The 21,649-nt window shown below is 47.5% G+C and overlaps 1 protein-coding gene across 4 annotated transcripts in view; it reads left to right on the top strand.

The window, feature by feature from the left end:
- Positions 1–21,649, top strand: part of TBC1D2 (TBC1 domain family member 2) — a 56,070-nt gene that overhangs the window by 12,656 nt on the left and 21,765 nt on the right. For all 4 annotated transcript variants that reach the window (XM_042912277.1, XM_042912280.1, XM_042912279.1 and 1 more), the window contains 3 exons: positions 7,598–7,731; positions 12,587–12,777; positions 20,797–21,189. In XM_042912277.1, coding sequence (XP_042768211.1) covers positions 7,598–7,731; positions 12,587–12,777; positions 20,797–21,189 — 718 coding nt within the window. The remainder of the gene's footprint in view (positions 1–7,597; positions 7,732–12,586; positions 12,778–20,796; positions 21,190–21,649) is intronic.

Here is a 21,649-nt window from a genome sequence, read left to right as displayed (position 1 = left end):
ACTCTATACTGTCTTCCACAGTGGCTGTACCGGTTTACATTCCCACCAGCAGCACAAGAGGGTTCCTTTTTCTCCACATCCTCACCAACACTTATTTCTTGTGTTTTTTATTTTAGCCATTCTGACAGGCTTGTGAGGTGATATCTTATTGTAATTTTGATTTGCATTTCCCTGATAATCACTGATGTTGAGCATTTTTTCATGTGTCTGTTGGACATCTGGATGTCTTCTTTGGAGAAGTGTCATGTCTTCTGCCATTTTTAATAGGATTATTTGGTTTTGGGGTATTGAGTTGTATCTGTTCTTTATATGTTTTGGATACCAATCCTTTATTGGACATGTCATTTGCAAGTATCTTCTCAAGTACCTTCCATAGGTTGCCTTTTAGTTTTGTTGATTGTTTCCCTCACTGTGCAGAAGCTTTTTGTCTTGATATAGTACCAATAGTTTATTTTTGCTTTTATTTCCCTTGCCTCAGGAGACATATCTAGAAAAATGTTGTTACAGCCAATGTCAGAGAGATTACTGCTTGTGCTCTCTTCAAGGATTTTTATGGTTTCAGGTCTCACATTTAGGTCTTTAATTCAGTGATCCAGTTTCATTCCTTGGCATGTAGCAGTCCAGTTTTTCCAACACTATTTGTTGAAGAGATTGTCTTTTTCCCATTGTATACTCATTCATTCTTTGTCGAAGATTAATTGACCATATAACTGTGGGTTTGTTTCTGGGTTTTCTATTCTGTTCCATTGATCTATGTGTCTATTTTTATGCCAGTACCATACTGTTTTAATTATTGCCACTTTGTAATAAAACTTGAAGTCTGGAATTTCATACCTTTAGTTTTTTTTTTTAATTCAATTTTAATATGTTTAATTTACTGTATGTTGATCATTTCTCAGCTACTTTTTCATTTATTATTCATGTATATACAATTTCCCACTAGCAGGATTTGATTTAAATAGTTTTTAAGAAGATAGTAATATGGCCTGAATTTTAGAGGCTGACTGCATGGATTTGTATCCTGGCTCCACCAGTCATGGGCTGTGCTGTCCTAAGCATCTTGTTTGATTTCTCTGTTTCACTTAAGTTTTTAGTAAAAGTGAATACAATAGTGCTTGCCCTACAAGATTAGTGTGGGAGTTAAATGGGTTAATGCATGCAAACTGCTTTAGAACTGTGCTTAGTACTTTATAAATATTGTTTGCTGCTGTCATAGACTCTGGGTCTAAAGTTCTCTCTTGTCTAGGAAAAAAGCGGGATGTAGGATTAAAGCAAGAGGTGGCTAATGTCTGGGAAAAGACAAGAGCCCCGAATAAGGGTCCTTGCCCCGTTTTTATTAGGATCAGAAGGCTTACAAACATGGCGATGGAAGTGCACAAAGGGACAATGAATCTGTGAACATTAACTTGTGGACATGAGGGAAAGGGAGCCTTGAGGATATTTGGGGTGAGGGGTTTGGGTTAATACAAAACAAAATCGGGGTACCAGGAGGAAGGTTGTTTACAGCAGACACGAGAGTGCACCTCTGTTTATCTTAGCCTAGGGGATGAGACAGGTAGGGGGAGTAACCTCAGGGTTAGTAAGGTACTTCTTCTTTTGTTAACCATCTCCATTCTGGGCTGCTTTGTCTGCAACGCAGTGGTCCATAGTCCAATTCACCGATTTACCTAACCTGGCCCTATTCTCCTGTGAAAGTGGCTTTTCTGCTATAGTACTAAATTGGGGTGTTTCCACCCTGAATATCTAATCTTGTTTATTTCATATACCTATGTATTGGGCATCTTTGCACCATTCCTATTTTAGGCCTTTGCCTCTCCCTCTCTATTCTGGGGGCTCTGCACCCCCTCTCTATTTTGGGGTGCCTTTGCACCTTCCTATTCTCGGGGTGCCTTTACACCCCCCTATTCTTGGGGTGCCAGTCTGATTTGCCCAAACTCAGGATTGAGCATTTTATGACTTTGTATTTCTTTATGTCTTGTTAACCCATGGGTGTAAGCCCGAGGAATTCCTAAGCTTATCCCCTACATGCTGCTATTATCATTTGTCTAACCAAAGAGAAGGAAGCTTTTGGGAATTCATACTGTATCCAATACTGATCTGTTGTGGTGCTTATTTTCTGTGTGGACTTCAGACAGACAGGGATGTTTTAGGAAGCAGACTAGATTGTTACCTGGACTTGGATTAGAGACCCCTGGCTCTGTGTGGCTCCTTTACAGAATTTCCCTGTCGGCTTCAGCGTTTGAATTCTCTCAAGTAACTAGGAGTGTAGTGATACTGATCCCAGGACAGAAGCAGGTTTTAGGGGAAAGACGATAAGTGTCCTCTAGGCCTGCTGGCTGGAGGTAAAAGTAGCCCAAGAGACATTTGGATGGAAGGACCTGGGAACTCAGGAGAGACATATGAGCTGCAGAGAGAGACTTAGGAGGTGTAATGGGTGAGCCCCCTGGTGTGAGTAGACAAAGAAGGTGGCCTGCAGGGGATTTTCCCTCAGGGGGAGCTGGAGGGAACTGGATGTGCTGGGAGCCTGTTGGGGCGGTGGGGGGGAGTCCAGCCATCCAGCCAGGGTGTATCCAGGGGGGTCTCACCAAGCTTAAGCCAGATCAGTGCCTGATGAAGGCCACAAACAGCAGAAGTGGAAGAGAGAACATGCAGAGACAGAAAGGAAGGAAGTTTCAGAGGATCAGTTGGTGACTTCCGTCCTGACATTTGTAATAACCCACAGAAAACATGAGGGAAAAGTGCAAGAAATGGGCTACTTGCCCTGGGCTGTTGCGAGCCCCCATAAGATTGGGGTTGCTTTTGTCTCCCGCATCCTGGGCCCTGGCTGTTCTTACAGCTTGCTGTGAGCTCTGTCATGAGCCCGGGTCATACTCTGGGAAAGGAAGTCAGGGTATTCCAGAGCGCTGTGCTAGGTGCGCGTGGCACTGGCGCTGAGTTGTCTGAACAAGCCTGTGAGGTGGTGTCAGAATGGCTAATTCTCAGACCATAATGTTAGACGTCCAGGTCTAATGCTCAGTCCCTCCACTCGCTGGCTCTATGGCTTTGGTTACTTAGCCTTGCCAAATCTCAGTTCTCCTCTCCCTACAATGAAGCTGGTACTAGTACTTCACTGGGCTGTGCGGAGGATTAAATGAGTTGAATGACTAGTGTTAGCTTAGCGTCTGGCCCATGGAAGGGTCCAGTCATTGTCTGTTGTGGACATGTTCCTTATCCCCATTGCAGACAAGGAAAGCCAGCCTCTGGGAGGATAAATGGCTTGCCCAAGGTTATCCTTCCAGAGCAAGTCTTTATGACCGCTCCACCCATGCTGACCAGGCCCTTCAGACCTGGAGCTAATCCTGCACAGAAAATGACCTATGAACTGCTCCATACAAGGTCAATAAATTTATGGAATGGAGATACCTCTTCCAAGTGCAGTAGTTCAGCTAGGTAGTGGCCACCTGGGCTGTGTCAGTAGTTAATGAGCATCTATCTCCAGAGGTGATGTGTGCTAGAGCTTAGGAGGCCCTTTGCTGCCCCGGAGTCAGGGTTTCTGTACCCTCTCCTACCCCAGGAATGACTCTTGTGAGCCCCTAGACACATAGGGGAGACAAGGGGACATGTAGGCAGCAATGATGGTCACCCACCCAGCAAGCGCCTCTGGCTATAGGAATGTGTTCCTGAGTCCTCTCCAATTGTGTGGCTGTGATTTGTGAGATGCATGTAATGGGGCTCAGCACAGGACCCAGCACAAAGTGGTACTCAGTAAATAGTGCTCCTCAGGACCACCATTTTCTTTTTAATATGACCACTACCCTTTTATTTGTAGATGAGGAAAGTAAGAACTGGGAAGGGGAGGTGACTAGGTCAAAGAGTCAGAGGCATCTTACGATAGAATCTTAATAACAACAGACAAGAGGGCGCCTGGGTGACTCATTTGGGCATCTAGCTCTTGATTTTGGCTCACACACTCTCAGTTTGTGGGTTCTAGCCCCTTGTCAGGCTCTGGGCTGATGATACAGAGCCTGCTTGGGATCCTCTCTCTCCCTCTCTCTCTGTCCCCTTGGTCATGCTCTCTCTCACTCTCTCTCAAAATGAACAAATAAAACTTAATAATAACAACAACAACAACAACAACAACAGAGCAAAAGCAATCAAAGACCAAATTTCAAAGTCAAGCATTTGGAATGCTGAGTTCTAATTTCTTCTCTGTTCTTAACAGATTGATTTTCCCTCCATGAGTCAGCTATACTCTCCATTAAAGTACAATTTTCTATCTTTCTCTGGACCCAACTGTACCAAAAGACTGGATTTTGTTTTAAAAACAAATTTCAGATCAAATGATGGTTCTTTGAAAAGATCAACAAAATTGACAACCCTCTAGCCAGACAGACCAAGAAAAAGACATGAGACTGAAATTACTGAAGTCAGGATCAAAAGATGGAACATTACTACCAAGCTAACAGAAATAAAAAACATTATAAAGGGATACTATGAACAGTTTTATGCCAACAAATGAAGAAAGGGACAAATTCTTAGAGAGACACAAATTACCAAAACCGATGCAAGAGGAAAGAGAAAATCTGAATAGACCTATACCATGTAAGCAGATTAAATTAATAATAATAAAAAAAAAAAACTACCCCCCGCCCATACAGACGAAAAACCCTAGGACCAGATAACTTCACTAGTGAATTCTACCAAACATTTAAAAAAGAATCAATACCAATTCTTCACAAAATCTTCCTTCCAAAAAAGAAAAGGAGGGAACACTTCCCCAATTCATTCTGTCAGGCCAATATTATCTTGATACCAAAACCTAACAAAGATATCACAAGAAAAATTTTTGAATGCCCAGAGCCTTCACCTAGAATTTCCTTGTGTTGATTTTGCCAGCAGGCGTGTTTTTTCCTAACTCACCTCATCTTGGGACTCCCAGCTGTATGTAAGAATTTCAATTTCAACTCTGCACTCTGGGTCCAAATGCTTTCTTTCCTCTCTTGCAACAGCCAAGGTTCTAGGCATCTGGAACCAACAGTTGATCCATGAAAAACATCTTGTGGCCATGCGTGGTGATGGATCTTCAATAGACATATCATGGTGATAATTTCACACTAGATTGGATAAATTTGTTGTACACCTGAAATGAATGTTATGTGTCAGTTATATCTCAAAAAAACAAAACAGTTGACCCCAGAGCAAACTCATATCCTAAGTCAATTTTCACAGCAATAATGCTGCAAACACACTTCAGAATTCAGTGTCATATGATCATTTCTCACACATCTGGATTCAGCTGATATAGGCTAGGTTCACTTGGTCTTAACTCTAAGCTGTTGGTAAGATCTAGGTCTACTTCTCGTATTTCTCATCTGCCACAGACCAGCAGCTGCCTGAGACTCGTTCTTGAAGAGGACTAGCCCTATATGCGAGGACGTTTTAAGCCTATGTTTAGATCACATCTGCTAACATCCCTTTGGCCAAAGCAAATCACATGCCTTGCCTGAGCCCACAGGAGAGGGAAGAAGTATTCTGCTCCTACGGAGGTGGTGGGAAAGGAGTGAATGTTTGCTGAGGACTAATCTAATCTACGTAGTCACCTTCTCACTTGAATTCACGTTTAGGCCCCAAGAATTTCCCTTCCTTTCTTGGAAATTTAGCTAAATATTTTTGAAATATGCTTGGTGTTTACCTAGCATCTAGGTGTTTGTGAATAAGGGTTTTTCAGGGTATTTTTTCCATCTTACTGCTAGAAGTATATGTTGTACATAGAGATGGCAGCAGAGCCAGGACTCCATCACAGATCTGCAGACCTTCATGTCCCCTTCTTTTTTGACCACGCTATTGCTTCCTTTTAAGTAAATGACCCCCTAGTGCATTGTTTTCAAACTGTGAGTTTTATAGCTCAGTACACATATATAGCTCAGTAAAACTTACAAAATATTAACTCTTTCAAAGTGGGGTGCATTCTGATATTTTCCATTCCATATTTTAAATGCTGGTTATGATACTAAACTGATTTTATAATCTACCAATAGTTCAGAACCTGCCATTCAGAAAATGCTGACCTGGTGAACTCTTTTAATCATTTCCTCTTCCTTGTTGTTAATTTTGGAATATGTTGGGGCACCTGGGTGGCTCAGTCAGTTAAGTGTCTGACTCTTGATTTCAGCCTAGGTCATGATCTCACAGTCATGGGACTGAGCCCCACATCAGGCTCTGTGCTGAGTGTGGAACCTGCTTGGGATTCTCTCTCTCTTCTCTCTCTCTGCCTCTCCCCTGCTCACATTCTCTCCCTCTCAAAAAAAAAAAATAATAATAATTTTGGAATACATCTACTTTCGTATCTTTTTAAAGGGAAAATAAACTCAGTTGAATGTCCTTTTATCTGCCTCATTATGAATTTTTCTGTGGCTGTGGTCCTAGGCCAGCCTTTGGTGCTACCTAGTTCCTTCCTACAAATCCAAAGTATCTTGAGCCTGCACACTGGGCATGTGCAGCCCAGTACCAGGTGCCACAGACATGCAGGTAGGTTACTGTCCAGCTCTTGAAGAAATGACACCATTATTCAGCCTAGACAAGTACTTGGTCAAAGGGTAGCCCATTCACAAAGTGCAGTAAACTCCTTGGAGACCAGATGATTAGTGAAGGCCTCAAGGGAGAACAGATCTAAGTGGGGAAAGAGTGCAAGGGGAGAAGGATCCAGGAGCGGTTTGGAACTTTGCTCAGCAGAAGTAGGGAGCTACTGATGATTTTTGAGCAAGTAGGTATAAAGCCAGATGAAAGTTTCAGGAAGTTCCTTTGGCAAGTTCATTCAGCATTCATTCAGCACGTATACTGTAAGCGCCCTCAATGCTGCAGGCGCTATGCTAGGCATGCATGGGGGCACCTGGGTGGCTCAGTCTGTTGAGCGTCTGACTCTTGATTTCAGCTCAGGTCATGATCTCACAGTTCGTGGGATCGAACCCCGTGTTGGGCTCTGCGCTGACAGTGCAGAGTCTGCTTGGGATTCTCTCTCTCTCTCCCTCTCTCTGCCCCTCCCCTGCCCATATTCATGCACATGCACACGCATGCTCTCTCTCTCTCCCAAAAATAAATAAACTTAAAAAGCACAAAATATTACAGGACACCTGGGTGGCTCAGTCAGTTGAGCATCCTACTTTGGCTCAGGTCAAGATCTCATGGTTCATGAGTTTGAGCCCTGGGCTCTGTGCTGACAGCTCAGAGTCTGGAGCCTGCTTTGGACTCTGTGTCTCCCTCTCTCTCTGCCCCTCCCCTGCTCACGGTCTGTCTCTCTCTGTCTCTCAAAAATAAACATTTAAAAAACACACACACACAAACACAAAATATCTTAGTGAACAAAACAGGCAAACATCCCTGCACTCAAGAGAACTTACACTCCAGTAGTGGGTTTGGGGGTGGGGGAATCAAGCTTCTGTTATTAGCAATATCATGTGTGGAAGGCGGGAAGTACAATGAGAACATGAAAAGACGGGCGAGGCGGGTGGGGAGCGCTCAGGCGGGATGCATCTTGCAGGGTGCCTGGAGTGTGGCAGACCGCTCCGGGCATGACTGGGGCTGAGGATGGCAGCCTCATGCTCCTCTGTTTTCCTTTCAGAAACACGATGTACAATATTCGGGGCAACAGGCAGGCCTCAGGAACAGGCCACGGACCTCCAGGGGAAGATTCTCCACTGAGCGGGGAACCTCAGAGGGCAGAGCAGCCTTTGCCCTCTGACCCCAGCACCCCAGGTGAGCTCTGCCCAGGTTTGAGCTGGGCCTTCAGAGGCCAAGCGAGTGCCCTCTTTCCTCCCCCAAAACCAACATCTACGCTTGTGTGTGTCCAATAGGACACTCTCCGGGTCACTCCTTGTTTCTATGGGTCTGGTAGCAGTGACTCCTTTTTTTAGTAATAGCGTTGTGGTAAAATATACATAAAATTTACCACGTTAACCCATTTTAAGTGTATAGTGCAGTAGCATTAAGCACACTCACGTCGACCACTGCCATCACCCACTTCCAGAACTCTTCCTCGTCTTCCCAAACTGACACTCCTGCAGTGATTCTTGAAGTAATGAAAATATCTCTCACTTCTTCTTTCTTACTTTTTTTAATTTATAAGGAAAGGATATGAAAATGCCTGTGTGGGCTGAGCAAAATCAGATCTCTGCCTGAAGAAGCAGAGCAGATGACCTCTACGTGTCTATCCCGGCTCCTCCATAGCACTTAATTATTGCACAAAATGTGAGTGGCCCACACCGCCGTGGGGGTTGGGCTTCTTTTGCAATTAGCATGGGTGCCCCCCCACCCAAGACATACCGTAACCTAGAAATGGAAGAAAACCAGCTGAGGCAGCCCTGTGCGGGCTTCTGGCAGGGGGGACCCCTGCCCTGTGGAGCAGTGCCTCCAGAGAAATCTCCCCTTTGGAGCAGCGTCTGGTGAGGCCACGCCGGTCACAGTGAACAGTCTGAGAGGGGACCGGTGCTCTCTCAAATCAACGGTAATAAAACCAGCACCCACATCTAGCACCTACTCTGTGCCAGGGCTACTCTAAGCACTTTTTTCCCTTTGGTAATGGTTTTATTAAGAGATAATTCACATATCAAACAATTCACCCATTCGAAGTGTACAGTTCACCATAATCTATTTTACTTTATTTTTTAAAGTTTATTTATTTATTTTGAAAGACAGACAGGAAGAGCATGAGTGGGGAGGGACAGAGAGAGAGACAGAGAAAGAGAATCCCAAGCAGGCTCTGCACTGTCAGCATGGAGCTCGATGCTGGCCTCAAACCCATGAACCGTAAGATCATGACCTGAGTGGAACTCAAGAGTCAGAGGCTTCACTGACTGAGCCAGCCAGGCGCCCCTCACCATAATCAATTTTAGAGCATGCTTATTATCCCAAGAAACCTTGCATCCTCCAGCTCTTGGCAACTACCGTTCGACTTTCTGTCTCTGTAGATTTGCCTGCTCTGGATCGTTCATATAAATGGAATCTGAAATATCTGGTCCTTCAGGACTGGCTCCTGTCACTTACCAGAATCTTCTTCCACGTGCACTAAGCACCTGCATTAACCTCTTCGACCCTTCCAACATCCTGAGCGGTTACTACATACCGTTGTTGTTCTCATTTACTAAATAAGGGAACTGAGGATGGAAAAGTGGAGTGACTCGCTCATGGCCGCACAGTGGGTGCAGAACTAGGGTTCAGGCCCAGCACTCTGGCCCCATACCACCACCTCAAGCCTCATTTTCTAAAGCGGTGATTTTTCAGACTACATTTTTCTCGCCATGACTCCTTGACCCCCATAAACAAAATCTAATATACAATGCAGACCACAGCAGACTTGAGGCATCGGTGGGAGTCTGGGCTCCCCTTGGCTCCCCACCCGTCCCTCCCAGTCAGCTCTGCCACCCTCCCATGAAATCCTACAGCACTGATTGAAAAACCACCCTCCTGGGCCTCATTTTCTCCAACTGTGAAATGGGCATAGTGACCCCTACCTTGCCTGCCCTCAGGGTGAGTGGGCAGTATTGTTATCAGAGGGCAACAGGGCTACAGCGAGCCCCCCTGCTCTTCTATACCCCGTGGCAAGAAAGAGAAAGAGACACTGCATTTTTCGGAGCTCTGCGGTCTGATTTGTACGCAGTGCAACCAGATTTCTTTCAAGTCTAGAACAAGACCATTCTGTTCTTGTACCCAACAAGGTCAGGGAGTTTCTGGTTCCCGTCACCTACTCGAGTAGTTTTTTTGTTTTTTTGTTTTTTTTTTAATTTTTTTTTTCAACGTTTTTTATTTATTTTTGGGACAGAGAGAGACAGAGCATGAACGGGGGAGGGGCAGAGAGAGAGGGAGACACAGAATCGGAAACAGGCTCCAGGCTCCGAGCCATCAGCCCAGAGCCTGACGCGGGGCTCGAACTCACGGACCGCGAGATCGTGACCTGGCTGAAGTCGGACGCTTAACCGACTGCGCCACCCAGGCGCCCCTCGAGTAGTTTTTTATCTGTTCAAGATTGTTTGGCTGGCCCCAGAAGAAACGTGGTAAATTATTCGGCTCTTCCTCTAAGCCCTCACCTGGGATCCCATACCACGTCCTTACGTTTAACACACTAGTCCCAAAAGGATCGGGGATAGCTTATTAAAATACACATCAGGGGAAAGACAATGAGTCATCTGGGTTAGGAAATTTAAATAAGATCAAGATATCCTATAGAGTAGCAAAGAGTGGGCAGCAGTGTGTCTGAGCTTCTCAGCAGCCAAGGCAAAGAGGGAAATGCAACTGTTAGATGATTTCCAGCATCCCTAAGAATAAACATATATTTTCTTGGAAGAAGCAAACCTTTTCTGGCACTGGGAGCTGTGGATGGCTCAGTTGGGAGAGCGTCCGACTTCAGCTCGGGTCATGATCTCACGGTTCGTGAGTTCAAGCCCCACACTGGGCTCGCTGCTGTCAGCGCAGAGCCTGCTTCAGATCCTCTGTCCCTCTCTCTCTGCCCTGTCCCTCTCTCTCTGTCCCTTTTCTGCTTGCACTCTCTCAAAAATAAATAAAACATTGGGAATGCAAGCTGGTGCAGCCACTCTGGAAAACAGTATGGAGGTTCCTCAAAAAACTAAAAATAGAACTACCCTACGACCCAGCAATTGTACTACTAGGCATTTATCCAAGGGATACAGGTGTGCTGTTTCCAAGGGACACATGCACCCCCGTGTTTATAGCAGCACTGTCAACAATAGCCAAAGTATGGAAAGAGCCCAAATGTCCATCGATGGATGAATGGGCAAAGAAGATGTGGTATATATATACAATGGAGTATTACTCGGCAATCAAAACGAATGAAATCTTGCCATTTGCAACTCCGTGAATGGAACTGGAGGGTATTATGCTAAGCAAAATTAGTCAGAGAAAGACAAAAATCATATGACTTCACTCATATGAGAACTTTAAGAGACAAAACAGATGAACATAAGGAAGGGAAACAAAAATAATATAAAAACAGGGAGGGGGACAAAACAAGAGACTCATAAATATGGAGAACAAACTGAGGGTTACTGGAGGGGTTGTGGGAGGGGGGATGGCTAAGGGGCACTAAGGGATCTACTCCTGAAATCATTGTTGCACTATATGCTAACTAATTTGGATGTAAATTAAAAAAAAAAAAAAAAAAAATAGAAACCACAAAAAAAAGAAAGTAACTGAAGACCCCAAAGAGCTTTTGTTAATGTGGGTTATATCTACTATTATTCACTGTACTAGAAATTACAACTGAGAAAATATTAAGTATTTATATGTCAATTCATTTAAAGATAATGGACTTATATAATAAATAATAAGTGAACATAATAAATAAATAAATAAATAAATAAATAAATAAATAAAACACTGAAAATGAAAAATGTCCCTGGATGCAGGCTGATGGCAGATCCTTTACTAAAGGATAGACAGAACAAGGCAGCATAGGTGACTGACTCTGATGTTGGATTTGAATGAAGAATAAAATAAGATAAAAATCAAATGAAATAAGAAATTCAGCAATGGTTGGCAAATGTTTTCTACAAAGGGCCAGAGAGTAAATGTTGGAGGCGTTGTGGGACATACGGTCTCCGTTGCCACACTCAACTCTGCCCTTATGGAGCGAAAGCAGCACAGACAATGCACAAACAAATGAGTGTGGCCGTGTTCCAATAAAACTTTATTTACAGAAGCAGGCTGTGGGCTAGATTTGGCCTGTAGACTGGATTTGGCCCATGAGCCAGTGTTTGCTGATCCTGGCTGTAGAGGAAATAAAAGAACTGTGCAGCCTTGGGACGATCAACTATGGGAAATATGTGTCCTAACTTAGCTTGTAATAAGAATCAAACAAGAGGGGCGTGTGGGTGGCTCGGTTGGTTGAGCGTCTGACTCTTGATTTTGGCTCAGGTCATGATTCCAGGGTCGTGGGACCAAGCCCTGTGTCCAGCTCCACACTGAGTGTGGAGCCTGCTTAAGATTCTCTCTTTCTCTCCCTCTGCCTCTCCCCTGCTCATTGCTCGCTTGCTCTCTCTCTCTCTCTCTCTCTCAAATAATTAATTAATTAAAAGGAGTCAAACAAGAGTTTGAGTTACTCTCTGGGGCAAGAATGCAGAGTACAGATACTCGATACTCCTATCTTGAACAGTTGTGTGTACTTTGGAACTTGCCCACAGGGTAGAGGTGGGATCCTGAGATAAGAAGCAAGACATCCTGCCAGGGCTTGTGCCTGAGGAGATGGCCGCCTGCACCGGCGGTGTCCTAGGAGATCACCCATGCAGGCAGGGATCCAAGAGCACAGGACAGGCACACTTTAGAGGATGGGCTGAAGGACCAGCCAGTACAGTGTAAATAATGTTTTTAGAGTCTGATGGTTCTCAAAGTGTGAGCCCTGGGCTAGTTGCATTGGCATCACCTAGGAATCTCTTAGAAATGCAAATTATCAAGCCCTGCCCCAGGCCTGTTGATGAAAAGTCTGGGAGTAGGGTCCCACAGTCTGTGTTTTAGCAAGCCTTCCAGGTGCTTCTGCAGCAAGCTCAAGTTTGAGAACCACTGAGGACACTGATCATAACCTCTGTGTTCCTCCTTTTGAAAGATCCAGCGGATTCTCCAAAGCCTACGCCCAAGTCTTCTCTGACCACCAATCTCCTTCAGAAAGCCAAGCGCCAGAACAACACCTTCCCACTCTTTGCCGAAGGACTCACACGGAACCGAACTGCCCAGGAAAAAGTGTTGGCCTTGGAGCAGCAGGTTCTCATGCTCACCAAGGAGTTAAAGTCTCAGAAGGTGAGCTCTGTCCCCAGAGAGGCCCCAGGCTCCAGTGGACCCCTCTGGGCCTGGAGCCTTTGAACTAGACCTGGCACGTCAGCCCAGCCGGGCATATGGCAGTCTGTGGTCCTTACCAGCCAAACTGCTGGTGGTTGAAAATGCTGTGCTGTTAATTACTAAGGGACATGTGGACACTCAGACTGGGTGTCGGAAGACCCTCAAGGGCAGGTCTCTGGAACTTACTTTGTAATTGCTCTTGGACTCCTCCTGGAGGACTGTGCATGGCCCGTCCCCACACTGAAGGGGGATAGCATTCGGAGGAGGGGGGTCTGGATGCAAGGTCCTGGGAGGGGCTGCTGAAGGAACCGGCAGCTGGTAACGGTGCAGCTCCCTGAAGGACTGTCAGAGGACAGAGAGAGCAGGCAGGTCTGTGTGGCTCTAGGGCTCAAGCAGGCCCGAAAGAGGACAGTGATGAGGAAGACTTAGGCTTAATAGAGAAATTAATTATAGCAGTTAAGAAAAGAAAGAGTCACATGGTCATTGTAGAACACAGATCGCACACATACCCAGACATTCAAATCATCCCCAAATCCTACAACCCAGAGAGTAAGTCGTGTTCACATTCTGGGGTGACTCTGTGAAGTAGGAGAGTCCCAAGGCAGGGGGTGAGAGGGACTGCAACACTGGGCTCTTTTTGGCACAATAAAAGTGGTTAAGTTAGTGCAGTCGTTACTGAAAACCTCAAGGGTGGTGCCTGGTGATGCCTCACTGGGCCCCACTGAGAACCCACACTTCTCTTCCTCCGAGAAGAAGGCCTAAGTTTTCATTTTGTGCTTTGGCTGCCCTGAGTCTTTTTCTGCTTTGTCTCCCGGCTCTTGCTTCTGGGGAAGAGGGGGGTACACTGTATTTACCTCTGAATAGTCTCCTTTCACATGTCTTCTCCTTTCTGCTGCTCTGTGTTTGGAGAAGACAGCCTAGAAATATGCTCTCCCTGCCTAATTTTGCCCCTCCTCTGCCCTTTCTTGCCCTAAGCTGATACCAAGGCAAGTAGCAGAGGCTTCACTCCTGGCAGATCAGCAGATACATTTAATGAAGCAGGCCTTGACTGAAGGTCTCAAGGGAGGAAGCCCATCTGTTTACATGTTCTCAATCCATTTGTTTTTGTGTCAAGTCCTTGTTGAGGACCTGTGGCGTGCACGCGGTATTCTAGGTGCTGGGGACGGTGAGAAGAGACGCAGGCCCCTCCCCTGAAGGGCTTACATTTCATGGCAGAGACAGGCGGTAAGCCCGCGAACACCCACATACATCATCACGGCGTGTGAAGTCCCCTCTGCTATCACTTAGCAGCCCAGCTCTCTTCTCCTCCCATCGTCCCCCGTTCCCGTCGCGGGGCGGCCAGCGGTCCTGAGAGCTAAGAGAGCATGCAGCTGGGTGGGAGCAGCTGCCTGATCCCTGGACCAGTACAGCATAAGTTCCAGGCTGAACCTGGCCAGGAAAAGAAATCTGGATGTGACCTCTGCCTCTCCCTTCATCACACCTTCCCCTTCTTTCTAGGAAATATGGGCAGCCTCCTGTGGCTTGGCCTTTGCTTTGAAGGTGTCGGGAATCATTGAATGAAGAAGAGAGGCCCAGGAGACCTAGATTTCAGTGAGGTTTGCCCCCAACATCTGTGCTACCCTGGAGAGTGTGGCATTCTTCAGTAAATGAAGTTAAGCTCTTGGAGATCAGTAAGGCCCACCCAGGCTGCTGACAGCTCCCCTGCCATCAGAGTGAAAATGGCAGGAGGAAGTTGTTCAAGCATTAAAGGACCTGGACTTTATATCTTTTTTTAAATATTTATTTTTGAGAGGGAGAGACAGAGTGCGAGCAGGGCAGGGGCAGAGAGAGAGGAAGACACAGGATCCAAAGCAGGCTGCAGACTCTGAGCTGTCAGCACAGAGCCTAATGCGGGGCTCTAACTCACAAACTGCGAGATCATGACCTGAGACCAAGTTGGACGCTCAACCCACTGAGCCACCCAGCCACCCCCAAGAACCTGGACTTTCTTACTGTTCACTTTCCTGGCCTGGGACAGACAATCAGAAGGGGAGAGTCTTGCAGTTTCACTTTTGACTCGTGGGATGAGTGTTTTCTGTGTTCTCCTGCCCATCTCCCAAACGTGGGAGACTGAGCACAGAAGGTATAGGCCGCAGTTCTGGCCGAAGAAGTTTCTTAACCTTGCATAGCCTCAGCTTCCTCCTCTGTACGTGTACAGCTGGGCTTACTGGAGAAGCCTGTGTCCGGATTTGTAAAGCCCGGTGTCTGGCAGCCAGCAGCCGCCCAGCAGATGCAGGCTTTGTTGGTTTGGGCTGTTACTGCAGTATTCCCTGCCCTCCTTATTGATTCCTAGTGGCCTTACAAGAAGTGACATGTTCCTCTGAGGGGCTCTGGGAAGACAGACAGGCACCCGTGAGGACCTCCAAGAAGTGAGTGGCCTAGCAGTGATAGGCGAGGGTCAAGTCTTAACCCCACATCAGGCGGGGGGAGCCCTAGCTTTACCGACTCAGGTTTTTAACTCCAGCCCAGATACCAAAACCAAAGAGGGGAAGGAGAAAAGATCAATTCTTGGCCCAGAGGTAGGATAGACGAGGCCTGCAAAACCTTGGGGCGCCCAGCAGTGCCCCGGACACGCAGAAATGCCAATCAGAGGGCCACTGTCCATCTGAGACTCTCTGAGCCCAGTTCTTCAGCTGGGGAAGCAATCCCTTGGATGTCCTGGGCTCACATCTGCAAGATGCTTTCCTGTGTCTCTTCTTGGGAGGTACTCTCTTTCTGCCTGAGGGTGCAGGAGGATGTGGGAACTGGAAGGGGGAAGTGGGTCTTGTCCTGGCTCAGCCACCCAGGTGGCCATTGCCAATAGCAATTGTGATTCTTTAAGAATTTGTATCTCAAAGTCTGTTGGACGCCGTGGAGGACACAGAGGTACACTGGCTCCCTGCCCTTGGGTAAGGAAGAGCAGGTAAGAGCACGCATGACTGGTGTTAAGTGTGGCCGCAGCTCTGTGCTGGGGCTTTCCATGCATTCTCTCTAATACTACAGTTATTAGCCCCCTTTTCCCGAAGAGGAAACTGAGGTTCTGAGAGGTTCTGAATGCCCAGGGTCTCTCAGCGGCCAAGATAGGTTTCACACTCTGGTCTGTCTGCTTCTAGAGATTTTTCCCTTTTTACCATGCCATGCTTAAGGATCTCAGAGAAGGTAGGTGACTGGCCTGAGGTCACACAGCTGAAGGAGCCAAGACTGAGACCCTGGCCTCCTTCCCCCAATCCAGGACTCATCCCAGCCCAACCACCTCCTCCATGTTCTCCAGGTATAGCCCAGCATGAGAGCACCGTAACTGCTCTTGAGAAAATATGAACACAGTCCTTGTATCTGGTGTCATATTAAACTATAGGGCCACTCCAGTACCTGTTGAGCTATTATCTGTCCCAGGCCCTTGTAGCTGGCCCCACAAGAGATTTGGACTCTGGGAGATAGCACCAGATGGCTGGTTGGCCGGGTGGCTCTCAGAGTTCACAAAACTGCACCCAGCCTGAAGGCTGTCTGCTCTGGCAGAGGGAAGCCCATTGTTTGTAGTGATGTTGGCCATCTGTCGACTGCTGGGAATGATGAACCCCTCCCAGGCCCTACCTGGGGTCAACTTAGCTCCCTCAGGGTAATTTGTTTAGAAAACTTGTTGGGGGCAAAGTGCAACCATGTACTTCCCTAGAACCCCAGCCAGGAACCTCAATGTACACTCCCCTTATACAGAGTACAGAGTTCAAAGATTTCAGCATAGAGGGAGGGTCGAGAGGGACCCTGGCTGTAGCTTCCGCTTGGGGAGAGACACTTGCCACCCTTTTTCTCTCCTCCTTTCAGTGGCTCTCCGAGGTGTAGGGATCATGATCTCCACTTTACATATGACAAAGCCAAAGTTCATTTTTCTGAAACACCCTCATTAGATACCCCTCCATAGACCTGGAATAGAGCCAAGGCCTCTGTGACTCCAGTGCTCCTTCATCTGCACCCTGCTAGCGCCCAGCCTCTTAAGGGTCAGTGGCTGGAGTGCCAGACTCTCAGTCCAGTGCTCTTTCCCCAGCATTGTTGGGCCCATCCACCTTGATTTTAGCAAGTGATGAAAGTATCAGCTCATTATTTAATAAGGTAAAGGATTACTTTTTTAAAAGATGATTTGTTGGATTTTAAAAATTTAAACAATCAACTCTCCTACAATTAAAAAAAATTTTTTTTAATAGAATGACAACTTGCAGCCAGTTATCAAAGTCTGAAATGGACCAAACATTGATTTGATTAAGAAATATTAAAAGCAGGGCGGGGCACCTGGGTGGCTCAGTCAGTTGAGCCTCTGACTCTGGCTTAGGTCATGATCTCATGGTTCGTGAGTTTGAGCCCCGCATCGGGTTCTGTGCCGACGGCTTGGAGCCTGAAGCCTGCTTCGTATTCTGTGTCTCTGTCTCTCTCCGCCCCTTCCCTGCTCATGCGCTCTCTCTCTCTCTCTCTCTCTCTCTCTCTTTCTGTCTCTCTCTCTCAAAAGTAAATAAACATTAAAAAAAAAATGGGGCGCCTGGGTGGCTCAGTCAATTGAGCGTCCTACTTCAGCTCAGGTCATGATCTCACAGTCTGTGAGTTCGAGCCTCGCATCGGGCTCTGTGCTGACAGCTCAGACCCTGGCACCTGCTTCGGATTCTGTGTCTCACTCTCTCTGCCCCTCCCTGCTCTCTCTCTCTCTCTCTCTCTCTCTCTCTCTCAAATAAATAAACATTAATTTTTTTTTTTTTTTTTTTTTTTTTTTTTAAGTAGCAGAGCGCCTGGGTGGCTCAGTCGGTTAAGCATCTGACTCTTGATTTCAGCTCAGGTCATAATCTCACGGTTGGTGAGTTTGAGCCCTACATTGGGCTCTGCACTGACAGTGCAGAGCCTGCCTGGGATTCTCTTTCTCTCCCTCTCTCTCTGCCCCTCCCCTCCACGCTCTCTGTCTCTCTCTGAAAAAATAAACTACGTATGTATATTAAAAGTGCCATTTGATCAGCTCTTCTATTTCTAAGAATTGGTTCTAAAGCACTGCTTATAATTGTGGGAATTGGAAACAACCTGGATGTCCCTCCTTGCGGGTGGGATAAGGGAACTGTGTGTCCATACAAGGAGTACCCTTGCACTGTTGCAAGTGATGGTGTTGCTCCATACTGACAGCTTGGAGAGGTGCTGTAGCATATCATAAGGCCCAGAGAAGCTTCAGAAGAAGATGTATCACAAGCTTCCGTTTTTGTTTTTAATATTTCTATGTAGTATGTATGTACATTTTTGTGACATAATGGCCCCAGGTTCGTCCATGAGGTAGCCTATAACAGGATTTCCTCCCTTTTTCAGGCAGAGTTTATTCTATCATACGTATATGCAACATTTTGTTTACCCGCTCACCGTCAGTGGGCATATGGGTTATTCCCAATCTCTTGGGTGCTGGGGGAATAATGCTGCTACGAACATGGGCTATTTCTATTTTTAAGGAAATTGGAAGAAGTGTTTCAGTGCAAAATCTATTAACTACCCATCATGGAGAAGTGGAAGACCCTAGATTAGGAGTTGGGGGTCCTCACTTATGGTGTGTTTTCCCACCTGTGGGGATCCACCAAGTCCCTGTAGTCCTCTTCCTTCTCCTTTCTTGGTCTTTAGTGCCCTCACATGACAGCAAGGCGACCTGACCAGGTGGTCTCCCCCCAGGCCTGCCAGCCTCCAAGTTTTCTGAATCCGAGGTCCATTCACACTCCTCATCTTGTGCTTCCTGCTCCCACTCTGTCCCTTCCCTGGTTCCTTTCTCCCTGTCTCATTCTGTTGTGGGGATTCTGGGGTGGGCGAAGGGCCTCCTGGGCTGGAGGTAGGAATGGGGAGGCACCTGGACATAATGAAATGGGCTTCAGAGTTGACTCTCCCAAAGTTGGCAGAAGGATACCTGCCTGATTCTGAGCCTCAGACAAGTCTGAACAGTGGTCTGCTGGTTATTTCACCCGGCAGTTCCCAGGGTAATCTCCACATCTCAGCCGAACCAGAAAATGGTTTCAGCTTCTCAGTTATCCTGGAACCACAGGAATGGTGAGCTCTCTCCGCAGAGCCTGAGAAGCTAATTCATTCCAAACATTCCGATTTGGTTTGCAACCACCTCCCCACCCACCTTCCAGCCACGCCCAACGATGCCCACAACCCCACATGGGCTCTTTCCTTCCTGTGGGCCTTTGCTTGAGCTGTTGACTCAGCAAGTGTGGAAAGCCCTTCCGACCCTCATCTCCTACTTGCTGCTTGGCCGTCTCTGGCCCTTCTTATTTTTCACGAATGAGTTCAAACTGTTCTGCCTTTCTATAGAATATACTGGTCTTCCCCCACCTCCACCCCAGGCAAAAGTCCTTGCTGTCTGCTCTGTGTCCCCACAAACACCCTTGCTTCCCTCTTGTAGTAAATCACTGCATTACAGTGTTTCACCTTCACTCCCACCAGCCTTGGTGGTTCTTGACCAATCCCCATCTAAGCCCCAGCACCCACCCCAGGGCCTGGCACTGAGTAGGGCTTCGTAAAGTTTGGATGGAGGGAGGGAAGGGAGAGAACCAGAAGAGAGACAGTCCACGGTTCCGAGGTTTCAGAAGATGCGTGCTAATTTGATCTCGCCATTAATTTCTCATATGAAGCCATGGTTTGGTGCAGTTCTCTTCCAAAATGGAATTGTTCTCAGCAGTAATCCTATCCAGCTGATTCATCTAGTTAAATACTTTGGCATGGATACAGGTAACTGGTCTCTAGAAACCATGTTTTTCCAGATGAGACTGGCATGGAGCATAGCAACGGCCCCAAACCCCTCCCCTGCCTACCAGGCTCTGAGGTTCACATGGGACTGGCCACTGGGCCTCCTGGCTTCTGATATTCTGACCCTGGTCTTAAATGAATCCATATCCTTGCTTTGGGGCAGCACAGGTCCTGGGGAGATTGGGGGTTTGAAGATGTGGGGAGCCAAGCAGACCTTGAGTTTCATTCTGAGTCCAGTACCCCTTCACGGGGTAAATAGAGGTCTTTGCTTCTGAGCTCTCTCAGGCTTTCTTGCACCAGCCCTCCAGGCATTGCTTGGTGGCCTAAGAGGCCGGGCACAGTGGACTGAATGAGGCTCTCTGTGTGGTTTAGTGTGAGGATTGCCCATGTGTTTCCTCCCCAGTGCTTTCCCAGCTCCATTGGTAGTGACTACTGTTTGCCGTATTCAGGATTCTGAGGCCTCAGTGAGGCTTAGCAGGAAGGAATAGGGAGCTTAATTAGTAAGGTCTGCCTGGGAGCGAGAGAGAGAAGTGCTGGCCTGTCACTTTGCTGCCGCCCCTGCCTTCATTACTGACCAAGTGCAGACTTAGGATTTGGGATGAAACTGCACCCTACTCTGCAGGGCATCAGTTTTCTCACTTCTGAAATGGACATGGATTAATTAGTCAGGGCACAGGCTCGGCTGCTGTAACAGAGAAGCCTCAGACCACTATCGCCTAAAACAGTTTGGAAGTTTATTTCTCTCCTATCTTCTCACAGAGAATCCAGAGAGGTAAGTGAGCAGTTCTGAGCTGGTAGGGCAACTGCCGTCCTCAACATACACCATCCGCTTATGAGCCCAAGGTGGCTGCTCTAGTTCTTGCCATTTCCCAGCCAGAAGAAAGGGCACCCAGACCAGGGGAGCACATGGGTAGTGGTTTCAAAGGCAGGACCCACAAGCCACCCACCTAATTTCTCAAATCGCGCTTAAGCGGAACAGATGCTAGGCTACACTTAGCCAAATAAGCCTGGCTACGAACATAGCCTTTAGCTGGGGAACCATGTATCTGGGTAAAACTTTCTTGGACAGAAAAAGAGAAAATGAGGTGGCCGAGAGGATGATGCTAGCCACCGCCCAGGGCTGTTAGGAGAACCGGGGGTAGCCAGTGCCGAGTCTCTGGCACCTCACGGGCCTTCCCCGAGTTCACAGAGCGCTTCCCTTCCCCCGCCCAGGAGCTGGTGAGGATCCTGCACAAGGCGCTAGAGGCTGCCCAGCAGGAGAAGAGGGCGTCCAGCGCGTACCTGGCGGCCGAGGACAAGGACCGGCTGGAGCTGGTGCGGCACCAAGTGCGGCAGATCGCAGAGCTGGGCAGGCGGCTGGAGGCCCTGGAGCGGGAGCGGGAGAGCCTGGCACAGACAGCAAGCCTGCAGGAACAGCAGGTGCGGGAGCTGCAGCAGCACGTGCAGCTGCTCATGGACAAGAACCAGGCCAAACAGCAGGTCATCTGCAAGCTCTCTGAGCAGGTCACCCAGACCTTCATGCGCCCGCCTCCCCAGCCCTCTGTGCCCTCAGGGACTGCCGACAGAGACGTCCTGAGCCAGCAGGAGAAGATGGAGCACCTGAAGGTAGGGGCCCCTCCCCCCAGGCCCTGGGCCCTCTGGGAGGGCACTGTTCGCAACCCTGAGGGTTTCCTAGATAGAGCAGGGATAGCCCTCAATACTGGAATATTCGTGTTTGAAATAGATCTTGGTGGAAATATTGCTGTTTCTTTCTTAACCAGAAGGCCCTGTGCAATTTGATCTCTTCCTGATATCCCAGGCTGGAAAGGGAAGGGATCTCGAGATTATCATTAGCAATGGAAGAGCACAAGATGAGGTCAGAACTCCTGAGTGCCACGGCAGCTAAGTGCCACGGTGACGCCCTCAGAAGCCCCCAAGGTGCCTGGCGGCCTCCCCCGGCACACAGTAGGTGTGTGTAATGTGTGGCTGGCTGTGACTTGCTCATAACGATGGCAGTACTCGCTGCTCCTCTGTGAGACTGTCTGTTGTGTGGCGGCCACTATCCCAAGTGCCCTGCTTGCATCAC

The sequence above is a fragment of the Panthera leo genome, chromosome D4 (assembly GCF_018350215.1).
Source record: "Panthera leo isolate Ple1 chromosome D4, P.leo_Ple1_pat1.1, whole genome shotgun sequence".
In the NCBI taxonomy this organism is placed as follows: domain Eukaryota; kingdom Metazoa; phylum Chordata; class Mammalia; order Carnivora; family Felidae; genus Panthera; species Panthera leo.
The sequence above is the reverse complement of the archived record's forward strand: the minus strand, read 5'-3'. Positions and strand labels throughout refer to the sequence as shown.